Source organism: Petaurus breviceps, unplaced genomic scaffold (assembly GCF_028583685.1).
Source record: "Petaurus breviceps papuanus isolate PSGF00001 unplaced genomic scaffold, PetGlider_PUasm1.0 689, whole genome shotgun sequence".
In the NCBI taxonomy this organism is placed as follows: Eukaryota; Metazoa; Chordata; class Mammalia; order Diprotodontia; family Petauridae; genus Petaurus; species Petaurus breviceps.
The window spans coordinates 9,804,456-9,817,911 of NW_027186458.1; the positions used below are offsets into that span (position 1 = coordinate 9,804,456).

General features: G+C 50.2%; 1 protein-coding gene across 1 annotated transcript in view; it reads left to right on the plus strand.

Annotated features, from left to right (window-relative positions):
- Positions 1 to 13,456, plus strand: part of ASAH1 (N-acylsphingosine amidohydrolase 1) — a 34,775-nt gene that overhangs the window by 16,535 nt on the left and 4,784 nt on the right. The window contains exons 3-11 of the mRNA XM_069104963.1: positions 4,335 to 4,425; positions 6,096 to 6,182; positions 7,938 to 8,016; positions 10,472 to 10,546; positions 11,229 to 11,274; positions 11,742 to 11,886; positions 12,134 to 12,188; positions 12,278 to 12,359; positions 13,179 to 13,310. Coding sequence (XP_068961064.1) covers positions 4,335 to 4,425; positions 6,096 to 6,182; positions 7,938 to 8,016; positions 10,472 to 10,546; positions 11,229 to 11,274; positions 11,742 to 11,886; positions 12,134 to 12,188; positions 12,278 to 12,359; positions 13,179 to 13,310 — 792 coding nt within the window. The remainder of the gene's footprint in view (positions 1 to 4,334; positions 4,426 to 6,095; positions 6,183 to 7,937; positions 8,017 to 10,471; positions 10,547 to 11,228; positions 11,275 to 11,741; positions 11,887 to 12,133; positions 12,189 to 12,277; positions 12,360 to 13,178; positions 13,311 to 13,456) is intronic.

Here is a 13,456-nt window from a genome sequence, read left to right on the forward strand (position 1 = left end):
AAGTTGACATTCAAAAACAAAACATAGCACCTCAGAACATTTCTCATCATGACAGGTAGAAGGATTCCACACAGAAGGAGGGCATGGGGGTGAGTGAATAGTTTGGGATGATCTCAAAAGAAGAGTACAGGTGTGAGAAGGAAGGATTCACTGGGAGAAAGAGGAAGGGAGAGGAAGAATGAGGGCAATCATCTTATGTGAAAGAGGAATGCAAGGAAGACTTGATGCAATAGAAGGTACAGTCATGGGAGTAGGGACCAACATGTGAACTCCACGTTCTCCACTCTCCTCTTAACAGGTTCAAGGGGGAAGGATCTATGTGTGTGCATGCACATGCGCACACAAACACACTCACACATAAGTGGGAGAGGAATGGACTAAGAAAGGTTGCGGGGCTAAGAGGGAGGATAGATTAAAGGAGGCGTGGTCAGAAATAAAAAATCTTTTGAGGAGGGGATGGTTTAAAAATGGCAAATAGAAGAGAATATCTGTATTCTAAATGTATGCACCAAATGTATGCACCTCTAAATTCTTGAAGGATAAGTTAAATGAATTACAGGAGGAAATAGACAGTGAAACTATATCAGAGGGAACTCCAATTTACCCCTCTTGGATGTAGATAAATCTAAACATAAAATGAATGAGAAATTATGTACCCATTTTAACCTTCTTTTGGTGTATATGATGTGAGATGTTGGTCTATTCCTAGTTTCTGCCAAACTGCTTTCCTGTTTTCCCAGAAATTTTTGTCAAACAGTGAGTTCTTACCCCAGAGCTGGACCTTTGGATTTATCAAACACTCATTTGCTATGGTGTTTTAAAAATATTTTTATTTTTTAGTTTACATCATTCATTTCCACAAGAATTTGAGTTACAAATTTTCTACCCATTTCCCCCTACCTACCACCCCAAAACAGTGATCCCACTGAATATCCCCTCAAATCTGCTCTCTCCCATATCTTCCCCCATACCCCTTCTGACTTTCCAGTAGGGCATGGTGGATCTCTATGCCCCAGTACCTGTATATCTTATTTCCCAATTACATGTAAAATAATAATAATATTTTTATAAACATTGTATTTTAAACCTTTGAATTCCAGATTCTTTTCCTTCTTCCCTCATCACCCACCCTTACTGGGAAGATAAGCAATTCAATATAGGTTGTACATGTGTAGTTATGAAAAATATTTCCATAGTGGATATATTGTGAAAGACTGACTATATTTCCCTCCATCCTATCCCACCCCTCTCTTGTTCTATTCTCTACTTTGATTCTGTCCCTTTTCAAAAGTGGGTGCTTCCAACTTCCCTCCACCCCAGCCTGCCCTCCCCTCCATCATCACCCCTCTCATACCCCTCCCCCCCACTATCCTGCAGGGTGAGAGACCCTATTTAGTGTGTATGTCATTCCCTCCCCTAGGCAAATTCAATGAGAATAAGGTTGACTCATTCCCTTTTGCCTTCCTGTCTTCCCCTCCATCGTAACAGTTTTCCCTTGCCTTTTCCATATGAGAGAATTTACCCCATTCTGTCTCTCCCCATCTCCTCTCATTATATTCCTCTCTCACCTCTAAACTTCACCTTTTAAGTATCATCCCTTCCTATTCAACTGGTCCTGTGCCCTTTGTCTATGTATACCTGTACTCATATATACACACACTCACATATGTATTCATACACCCATATACCCTCCTGTATAGACATTTATATGTATGTATGTGTGTGTGTGTGTGTGTGTGTGTGTATACACACACACACACACATTTCTATTCCCTTCAACTATTCTCATACTGAGAAAAGTTTCATAAGTTACAATTATTGTTCTTCCATGTAGGGATGTAAATAGTTCAACTTTGATAAGTTCCTTATGATTTCTTTTCCCTGTTTACCTTCTTGTGCTTCTCTTGCTTTTTGTATCTGAATGTCAAATTTTCTATTCAACTCTGGTTTTTTCAGCAAGAATGCTTTAAAGTCCTCTATTCCATTGAATGACCATATTTTCCCCTGAAACATGATACTCAGTTTTGCTGGGTAGGTGATCCTTGGTTTTAATCCCAGCTCCTTTGACCTCCAGAATATCATATTCCAAGCCCTTCAATACCTCAGTGTAGAAGCTGCCAGATCCTGTGTTCTCCTGATTGTGTTTCCACAGTATTCAAATTGTTTCTTCCTGGCTACTTGTAATATATTCTCCTTGATCTGGGAACTCCTAAACCTGACTATAATATTCCTAGGAGTTTTCTTTTTGTGATCTTTTTCAAGAGGTGATCAGTGGATTCTTTCAACCTCTATTTTGCCCTCTGGTTCTAAAACATCAGGACAATTTTCCTTGAGAATTTCTTGAAGGATGATTTCTGGTTTCTTCTTTTGATCATGGCTTTCAGGTAGTCTGATAATTTTTAAATTGTCTCTCCTGGATCAATTTTCCAGGTCAGTGGTTTTCCAATGAGATATTTCACATTGCCTTCTATTTTTTCATTTGTTTGAATCTGTTTAATAGTAGCTTGATTTCTCATAAAGTCACTAGTTTCCATTTGCTCCAATCTAATTCTGAAGGAATGATTCTCTTCAGTGAGCTTTTGAGATTCTTTTTCCATCTGGCAAATTTGGCTTTTTTAAGGCATTCTTCTCCTCATTGACTTTTTGAGCCTCTTTTTCCGTTTGAGTTAGTCTATTTTTTAAGGTGTTATTTTCTTCAGTCAGGTTGTTGACTCTCATTTCATAATTTTCTTGCATGGTTCTCATTTATCTTCCCAATTCTTCCTCCACTTCTCTTATTTGGTTTTCAACATCCTTCTTAAGCTCCTCTATGGCCTGTAAGCAGCTTATTCTTTTCTTGGAAGCTTCTGGCACAGGAGTTCTGACTTCACTGTCTTCCTCCTGTTCCATGTTTTGATCCTTTTTGTCCCCAGAAAAGGAATCCAAAGTCGGACCGCTGCGCTTGCCTTGCTTCCCTTGCTTGCTCATGTTGCCACTTAATTACTTGACTTTTGAGCTTTTTGCCACAGTAGAACTCTGCTTCTGGACAGGAGAGCTTTATCCCAAATTGCTGGGGTTTTCTCAGCTGCTGGGCTATTAGTTGGCTGCCCCCTCAGAAGTCTCCACATGCTCTCGCACACTGGTCATGCACCCCAGGACCCCCACCCTAGACAGTGATTCAGATGCAAGCAGGTTAAAGCAAGAGCGATTACCCCTCAGACTGGTCGCTGGGCCCCCCTACAATCTGAAGGCCAGGAGCTCTGAAGGAGCCATGTGGCAGTAGCTGCATAGCCGCCACACCTCAGCCGCTTCTGTCCCTGGGGGCAAAGACCAGATTGCACTCCTGAACTCCCAGGTTCCAAAGTTCACACTGCACTGACCTCACACTTTGTCCTTAGCATCTATGGGTTAATAATTCTGGAAACCACCACAGTGTTTGGTGATCTGAAGTCCCTCCAGCTGGAGGCTGGTTGTGGCTGCCCTGAGGCTAAAATCTCTGGCTCCTCCGGGCTGGGCTTGGCTCCCAATATGCCGCCCTGGCCACTTCCTGTTGGCCTTCCAGGCTATCAGGGGAGGTTTGCTTCTCTGTGGCATTTTGTGGGTTCTGTAGCCCCAAAGTTTGTTTAGAGTCACTTTTTACATGAATTGGAGGAGGTGGAAGGAGGAGCCCTGCGGAAGCCCTATTTCTCCTCCGCCATCTTGACTCTGCCCCTGCTATGGTGTTTTACCACTGTGTATTATGTACCTAATCTATTCCACTGATTCACCGCTCTATTTCTTAGCCAGTACCAGGTTATTTTGGTGGTTACTATAGTTTGAGGATCAGGTACTGCTAGGTTACCTTCCTTTACATTTTTTTTTCTTTGATTCCCTTGAAATTCTTGACCTTTTTTTCTTCCAGATGAATTTTTATTATTTTTTTAAGCTCTATAAGATACTTTTTGTTCTAACATTCGTTTTAAAAATATTTGAGTTCCATATTCTCCCCTCCCCTTTCACCCCCAACCCTCTCCTTCAGAAGGCAAGTACTTTGATGTAGATGTATGGCGTATAGCTGAGGTCATGCAAATCATTTTTACATTAACCATGTAGCAAACGAAAGCACAGACTGAAGAAAACAAACAAGAGAAAGTGTGCTTTGATCTGCATTCAGACTCTGTCCAGTCCTTCTCTGGAGGTGAACAGCATTTTTCATCCCAAGTCCTTTGGTATTGCCTTGCTTTGTTGTATTGACCAGAATGGCTCAGTCACTGGGGGTGAGCGTCCTACTCTGTGCAGCGTTTTCCTGGCTCTGCTCACTTGTCTCTACATGACTTCTTGGGATTTAATGAGCAATTCCTGTGTTTTCATTCCAGGTACAGAGGTCCAGTGCCTTGGTACACCATCAATCTGGACCTGCCCCCATACAAGCGATGGCATGAGGTCGTGACAGACAACTCAGCAGGGGTATGAGAGAGCCTTCCATGCTTCTTAACAGAGTTGTGTATAACTTTTTAAACAAAATGTTTCATTGCAGTAACTTGTTTATTAACTCTTTGGAGAATGCTTCTGCGTGGGGGAGTGGGGCATAGATCCGTTGTTTAGTAAGCCACGCCTGAGCTGTTGTTTTAAGTCAGGCTTTCTGGAGGGCCTGGCTCTGGCCAGGCCTCAACTTGGCGAGAGACTGGGAGCTGGCAGTCTTGATGGGGAGTAAATCGCTTTTACTTTGTGGTTACTATATCATCCAGTGTTAACTAACTTTGCCCGGATGAGTGCAGGAAGATTTCAGAGAAGGAAGAGGCTGTTTAGAGGAAAGAGGATAGACAGGGCTTTGGAGGAAAAGGGAATTGTTGGCCCAGTGGAATCAGCACCTGCTTTGGCCCCAGAGACAGACCTGGGTTTAGGCCTGGCCTTGGTGTTTATGACCTGGATCGCCTTTATGGGGCCTGCTCGGGGCCTCCGTGCCCATGCCCCACCTTGGGATGGCATGGCATGGCCCACAGGCCCCAGGGCAATGGCTTCCATAAACTGTTTATGTTGTCACTGGAGATTTCCCCAGGAATGGGGTCATCCTTTCCTCTGGGGGTGGCATATTTGTAGGCAGAGTTGCTGGTCTTTCCTGGCTCTGATACCCTCCGGGGCTTACTTGCTCTTTGCACAGACTTCTCCTGTGCCCACACTGCCCTCACAGTGCAGCCAAGGGTGCCTGCCGGCATCTCGACTAGTCCTGGCCCTCCCAGCCTACAATGACCTTGACTGTGGGTGTCATGAGATCATAGGCTCCCTGGTCAAAACTCCCCATTTTACAGATGGGGAAACTGAGGCCCCAGGAAGGAAGGGATGTACCTGAGGTCACATAAGAAATAAGGGGCAAGGTGGGGATGGGAAGCCCAGTGCTCTGACTCCTAGTCTGGGGCTTCTTGGCCTAGGGCCCAGTAGGAGATTGGGTAATTTTTCCCCCTTGGGAGCTGTTCCTCTGGGGTGGGTCCCTTCACCCATGTGAGCTCCTGTTTTCTCTGTTCCATCAGCGAGCCTGCTGGTGCCTAGCCTGCCCACCCTCACCCTGGGTGCCATGTGAGTGGATTTAGAGGGTCAGCAGCCCTTGGCAGATGTTAGGGGCTTCTAAATATCTGTGTGTGGGCTCAGCCCCTGCCTCCAGACTCCCGGCCTCCCCTGGGCTTTCCTTTACAGTCTTTAACGCCATGCTTTAGTGCCCAGATGGCCCTGGTGCCTCTAGGGGGGGCTTCCCTAGAGCAGCCGGGCTCCTTGGGCAGGCCCTTCCCAGCTGCCTGGCCCTCAGCCCTCTCTGGTTGTGCTCAGCGTCAGGAGAGAAGAGATAAAAGTGGGATTTTCAAGATGCACTTAGACTTGCCTCTCACAAGCAGTCATCTTGAAATACGAATTCTAATTTAATTATCTCTAGTCAGAAAACCACCCTGGCTTTGGAGGCAAACCCAAGCACCTGGGCTTGGATCCCACTCTTCCATGCTGAGCCCACGGCTTCTCCTTCTGAACCTCAGTTTGCCCATCTGTAAAACGGGAGCGTCGGGCCTTCCTCGCCCGGTCGCTGATGCTCTCACTGGCTTGTGTCCTTGCGCTTCCCCCTTTCTGACTGGTGCCTCTGTTTGTTGTCCTAGCTCCGTAATATCATACAGAATGTCAAGAACATGGTGAACTCTTTCTTTCCTAGTGGGAAATTTATGAAGATGGTGGATGAACGCATGGTGAGAAGCTTTATTGTCACAGTAACCTTTCTGTGTGGGTATGTGTGCGCATCCCTGCACATGTGGATCGGTGGGGTCTGTGACCACATTCCCCGGGGCAGAAGAGGTTGGACAACCTCCATCTGTTGTGGCCCCACGCTGGGAGGTTACTGTGAGTGCATTAGGACTCCAGCCTACCTGGCCACCAAACTCAGCTCCGTTACCTCTTGGCCCCCGGACATTCCATTGTGCTGGACGCCATCTCCCTGTCCACCCAAGCCTGCTTTTATTCTAGTGCACTAAGGTGCCCTCCCCTCTCATCAACTTCCATCCCCCTCTTTGCCCCCAGGGATAGACCCCCTTGGTCTCCCACAGGGAGGACTCTGCAAGGCCCCTTGCGTCCCTCCAGGCTCTGCATCCATCCCTCAGTGTTTGGCCCCCAAGCCACTCAACGCCTTTACCCTTCCCCACCCCCCTCCCCTGGTCTTCTGTGGACCCTCACCCTTGGCTTACTCTTGTTATCTATGCCTCCAGCCCTACTCACAGGCTGCCAAATAAAACTAGAGAAAGTCATCCTAATGTGCCAAGAAGGTCTGCTGTGAATGGATAGCATCTGATCTCCACTGGCCTGCCCTTTGTACAACTGTTCTTCCCTTACTCCCCACAGTGGCTGTTCTAGACCCTCTGTTCTCTCCTCAAGCGTCCCAGGGTATCCCCCCGCCCCAACCCTAAACGAAGTCCTCACCTCTTCCATCCCTGAGAAAGCAGACCATTATGGGAGATGGCTTTCCTCCTGTCTATACTTCCAAACTCCCCAGAATCACCCGCCATCTCTCCTTCCCTTCTGTGTCCAATGGTCTCCTCCCTACCAGGCCAGCACAATCCCCTCCTCACCCCCTTCTCCAGCAGATTTTCCCTACCACCATCTCTCTCTCCAAGCTCTCTGTCCTCCCTCCCTGACTTTGAAAGAAACTTATTGCTGTCCCATTCTCCTGTTGTTAAGAGAGCAAAGCATTAAAACCAACATTTCTTCTATTTATTTATTTTTATGTAAATAGTATTTATTTTTTCCAATTACATGTAAAGATAGTTTTCAACATTCATTTTTTATAAGATTGAGTTCCAAATTTTTCTCCCTCCTTCCTCCTCAAGACAGCAAGCAATCTGATATAGGTTATACATGTTACACACACTTCCATAGTAGTTGTTTTGTGAAAAAAGAAACAGAATAAAAAAAAAAAACCCCAAAAGCCCAAAGGAAATGAAAATGCTTTGATGTGCATTCAGACTCCACAGTTCCTTCTCTGGTTGTGGACGCGTTTTCCATCATGAATCCTTCACAATTGTCTTGGGTCATTAAGTCCAGTATGGCTGGTACTGTGTACAGCCTTCTCTGGTTCTGCTCACTTCACTTGGCATCAGTTCATACAAGCCTTCCCAAGTTTTTCTGAAATCTGCCTGCTCATCGTTTCTCACGGCACTGTAATATTCCATAACAGCCACATACCACAGCTTGTTCAGCCATTCCCCAGTGGATGGGCACCCCCTCCATTTCCAATTCAAAACCAACATTTCAACAGAAAACTTAGCTGGGGCTGAAAAGCAGCTGAATAGTCAGTTTCCCCTGCACAAGGGCAGTGCGTGACTTCTGCGCCTGATGGGAAAAGCTCTACTTTTTCCAGCATTTCACTTTGGAACAAGGATCATTAGAGTATTTTAGGTGGGGGAAACAGGGCTGAACATGACCTGATGATGCCTCTGCTTTCTGAATTTCAGCCCAGCATGATTGGCGACCTTCCCTGGCCCTTTGAGGAAGAATTGAAGGGGATTGCAGATGTGTCCAAAATTCCCCTAGGTAACCTCTGGGGCTGGGGGGCAGAGGAGGGAGAGGGAGAAGGGGAGGTCTCTTCTGGTTTTGAGCATTTTAGAAGCCACTGTGTGTTAGAGGAATGTTTACATGGTGCTTTATAAATTAAATAAAAGAGGATACAGGAAGAATTGTTGGAAAACTGAGGCCATCTACTCCCTAGCCAAAAACCCCCTTCTCTACAGCGTGCCCAACAAATGGCGGGTAGACTTGTCCTCATACCTCCTGGGACAGGGAGCTCACGACCTTACTGCGGGATAACTCTCAGTGGTAGGCAGCTTTCCTGGCTTCCAGCCTCTTTTTGCCTCCTTGTTCTCCCCCCAATATCCTTGGGGGTCCAGCAGTGTACATGTGGTCCCTCTCTCACAAGCCCCCCTGCATCCCCTACACTCAGTCCTCTCAGGTGGCATGGCCTAGGGGCCCTTTTCCCCTCTCTGGGGGCTCTCTGGGGCCGAGGACAGAGCTTGAGCTGAGCTGTGAGCAGGACTAAGGGTGGGGAGACCCCACCTCCTCAGCCCTGGACTCTCCCTCTGAGGTGGTGCTGCTGGGTCCCTGTCTGGTATCATCTCGTGACATCCTACTCGAGACCTTTGTGGATCCTGTGTCTGTCTTCTCCCTGCTCTGTGGCTGTATCCAAGGCACTGATCCAAATGGTGCAATAGCTCAGCTCCCTGGGGCCCTTCCCTGCACGCCTCTCAGAGTGACACTGAACCATTAGTGACAGGTCTTTGGCTTCCTTCCACCAGTTCCAAATCCCTACCTGGTTGTGCTCTTTCTTTCCCTATGTCTCCATCCAGTGACAGCGAGAGACCATCCAAAAGTGCGGCTGAAATCCAGGTTGAGCTCAGTGCAGGGAGACAGACAGGTCTTCAGACACTGGAGACAGGGGTTGGTCCAGGAACATGTTGTGCACCAGGAAATGCTGGACACCAGGGCAAAAGGAGGTCTCAGGCACTGCACACCAGGGCACTGCAACAGGGATAGGTGTGACCTGGCAGCTTCAGCACCCACTGCCCAGCTCCAGATGCAGGGAGGACAGAAAAGGGCACCTGTCTGTGCAGGGAGGGAGGCCCCGGGCAGAGAAGCTCACCGCTCAGGGCCAGCAGCGGTGTGGCTCAGACCCCAGGCACAGAACCGGGTCTCACTTCCAACACCTAGCCAAACCCTCAGAGGAATAACCAGGGTGGGGGCCAAAGGGGAGCCCACAGTTCTGCCACCCTGAACTAGCAGGGTTTCCTGGCTGGCTGGAAAGCAGCATCTGCCCTTCCTCAGACCCAAACCCAAGTCAGGAACTTACAGAGCTCAGAGCAGAGCTCACACCAGAGGGCAGCAATCAGACTCTGCTGCCCTGGGCCAGGCTCTTCTGGGAGCACCAGAAGCTTGAAGGCCCCCAGACTGTCCCTGAGAACTCGCAATAACATGCTCAGCACCCCAAGGAAGAAGCAACAGGACCAGGCCAGCCCTTCCCTCTGCACGTGCCACAAAGCCCAGCCCTACATCAAGTCCCTGGGAGAATGGGCAAACCCCACCGTGCTGAGAGTTTGGTGAGGGAGGGACCCTCAAGACACAGACTCAGAAGAGAATGACTCCAAAACAGCTACAAGCAAAGCCTCAGAGAAAAACACAGCAGAGATTCTCAACGAGAATTCTTGGAAAAGATAAAGCAAGAGTTTAAAATGTGGGGTTTGTTTGTTTTGTTTTTTTGGAGGGTGGAAGGCAAGGCAATTGGGCTTAAGTGACTTGCTCAAGGTCACACAGCTAGTAAGTGTGTCAAATGTCTGAGACCAGATTTGAATTCAGGTCCTCCTGACTGCAGGGCCTGTGCTCTATTCACTGCACCACCTAGCTGCCCCTAAAAATATTTTTATAAGTAGAATGAGTGTTTGGAAAAGAAATGAAAACTGTGGAAGAAAAAATTGGGAAGGGAATCAACAACTTAACGTAGGAGGAACAGAGCCTGCCCAAGGAATAAAACTTCCAGAAAATTAGAGTGGACCAGATGAAAGCCAATGACTCCACGAGGCAACAAGAAACATTAAAACAAAGTCAAGAGGCTGAAAAAACAGAAGGAAATAGAAGACATCTCGTAGCAAAGCCAAATGACCTAGAAAACAGATTGAGAAGAAAAAGAAGAATCACTGGACCCGTGGGTGCCATGACCCAAAAGGAGTCTAGACGTCCAATTGCAAGAAATCGTCACAGAGGAGCGCCTGGATCTCGTAGGAGGGCAGAGTAGCAGCTATGCTTTCTTCTTCCTGTCCTCCACTGAGGGCCTCCACCCTCCTCTAGCACCAAAGCGCTGCTGGGGGTATCTGGGCCCCTCTGGCTGGAGCCTTTGCTCCCTGGGGCAGAGGTGTGGTAGAGGGATCCCCAGGTCACAGGGGCTGCGCACCCCGGATCTCTGGTCTGTTTACTAATCGGGCACATGCTTTCTTCCCCTCAGGCGAGATTCTTTCATTCAACATTTTCTACGAACTCTTCACTATCTGTACAGCCATCATAGCAGAGGATAAGCAAGGTAAGAGATGTGTATTGGGTGCTGAGTGAGGAGGGCGGCAGGCCTGGCCTTAGCCACGGGCTCCCCATTGTGACCTCACCTGCCACACAGACTCTCCTTAGATGGCAGGCCTCTGCGGCCATGGCTCAGACCTCACCACACTTCCAGTCGTTTACCGTAGCCTGGCAGGGAGGCCGTTAGCATCTTTCCAGCCTTGACACAACGCCCCTGACCACCCCAGAGCAACCTGTCCAGACCCACTGAGATCATTGGCACCTCTGCCATTCCAGTGTGGCATTCTCCCTTCTTTCCCCTCACCTGGACCTCATGCTCCCAACAGCAAAGACAGCCCCCAGAATTTCCCAAGGCTCTGGGGTCATTGACCATTTGACTATAGCATACCACCTCTGCCTCCCTCAGGAAAGGAGCTGGCTGCCAGCTCGGGCATGGAGAGTGCCATGATAGATGCTGGTGCCGTCTCTTCCCCCTCCTCCTTCAGAACTTCCTAGGTCCTTGGCCCTGTCTGAAGCCTGATGGAGAAGCCAGGAGCCATGACCTTGACTGGGTGCCTGCCCACAGTAGCCAGCCTGACACCCTTGTCTTTGTGGTCAACAGAGGACTTCCCTTTGCTGTGAACTGGTGGAAAGGGAATGACAGGGACTGTCATGGGTTCTAATCCTCACTCTTCCTTCTCTCTCCTGAGGTCATTTGCTCCATGCTAGAAACATGGATTTTGGTGTCTTTCTTGGGTAAGTAAGGAAGGCAGTGCCCAGGCTGGCCTGGCCTCTGACCAGGCACCAAGGCTATGTTTATGGTCATTTAGGTCAAGTGGTGTGACCAGGTCTCTGATGGGAGGGTGAGAGGCAGACCCAGCCTGACCTGAAGTTCATGGGAAATAAGCTGTCAAGTTCACTTAGCCTGAGGCTCCAGGGAGAGGGGTCCCAGATACAGGCCTCCAGGGGAGGCAAGGAAACCAGGATGTGGATAGATGTGAGTGATCAAGTGGGGAGGAAGAGGGAGGCCACGAGAACAAGCCCGCCTCACGTGGGGTTCAGGTCAGTCCAAGCCTTTAGATTTTCCTGGGGTGGAGACAGCCTTCCTGGGGCCTGCCTCCAGAGGACACCTCAAGCCTGTGGCCACACCGCCAGCTAGGACCTTCCCGTGGCACGCCAAGCCCAGGTAGACGTGACTTCTCGCCTCCGGGCTGCCTTTGCAGATGGAACATGAACAATAATTCCTGGACCGTGACCGAAAATCTGAAGCCGATATCTGTGAATCTGAATTTCCAGAAGAACAATCGAACAGTCTTCAAAGCGACCTCGTTTGCAGGCTATGTGGGCACACTGACGGGCATGAAGCCAGTGAGAAGCCTCTGTTTCTCGGCCTGGGGGTAGTGCCACAGTCAGCCTTGTGGCAGCTTTGAGGGGGAGGAGGTGGGACAGGAGTGAAGGGGTCAGCCTGAGGGTGGTCAGCTGGTGTGGGAGCCTGGGCTTGGGCATAGAGGGGCTGGCTCAGGCCCTGGTTCTGCCCCCGTGCCCAGCACCAGGGCTGGCTGGTCTGATGGAAGAACCCCAGCCCTGAGCACTGCTCTGTCTATGTTCCTCCAAGGGGGTCTTCAGCCTGACCTTGAATGAACGCTTCAACTCTGACGGGGGCTACCTGGGTGAGTGGCAGCTCCTGGGCAGGGGTGCAGTGGGCTTTTCAGAAGAGCCCCGAGGCTATCCGTGTATGTCTGTCCCCTCTCTCTTCCAGGCGTCTTAGAATGGATGTTGGGCAGGAGAGATGACATGTGGATAGGCTTCCTTATGAGAACTGTCCTGGAGAACGCCACAAGGTAGCCGCCCCAGGGTGAACGCTGCGAGGCCCCAGAGGGCCCCGGGCCTGCCCCATGACAGCAGGCCTAGGGACAGTGGAGAGGAGGAGAATATCCGAGCTCTGAAGGGGCTCAGCCCCAGAAGTCTCCCCCGGCCCTCCCTCAGGACCTGGGAGGGGGGGAGGGCAGCAGCTGCTCCGGGCTCTGCTTTGCAGAGGCTTGGGGGTTCAGAGGGGAAAGGGGGAGGGAGGGATCCTCCCCAGGGGGCCAGAGCCAAGATTCCCTGCCTGGCTTCTCCCATCCCATGTGCCTTGTGCTCCATGACACTGGACTGGTCCCTGGGGCCCTTAGTGCCTCAGTTTCTCTTCTGTGAAAGGAGTACACTATGGCACAGTGGAGGGCCTGCTTCCCAGGGCTGTGGTCACTGACCAAGTGAGGCTGACTACCTGTGTGGGGGCCCCCCTTGCAGAATCCTCAGCAGTCCTGGTAGGGTTTATCACAGGCCCAACGGTGGAGTTTGGGGTGTGAGGAGCCCGTCTCCTTTTTACATTAATCCACAAGGGCCTTAACCCTCAGGCCCCAACGTCTGCTCTAACTGCTACAGTGGGGGCGGTCTGCCCCCCAGACTCCACCCAATAGGCTTCCTCCCCTTGGTCGAGTGGCCTCCCTGAGGAGGGCGAGGGTGGCCCTGGGGTTCGGCTCCTCCACCTTGCGTCTTGTGCATTCTGCATTGGCTTTACCCAGTCTGAAGGACAGATGCTGCTGGGGACGTGCTGATGGGAAGCCCCTCGAGGGCAGCATGAGGGGATCAGTGACCGTCTCTCCTGTCTCTGTGCACAGTTACGAGGACGCCAAGAACCTGCTGACCAAAACCAAGCTCCTGGCCCCGGCCTACTTCATCCTGGGAGGCAACCGGTCAGAGGAGGGCTGTTTGATCACTCGGGCCCGGAAATCCACCCTGGACGTCTACGAGTGAGTGTCGGGGGAGCCCCGACCTCAGGGGCCCTGAGTGTGCGGGGGAGCCCCGACTGCTCAGGCGGCTGCGGCTTCGGGGGAGCCCCGACCTCAGGGGCCCTGAGTGTGCGGGGGAGCGGCTGCGGGGGAGCCCCGACCTCAGG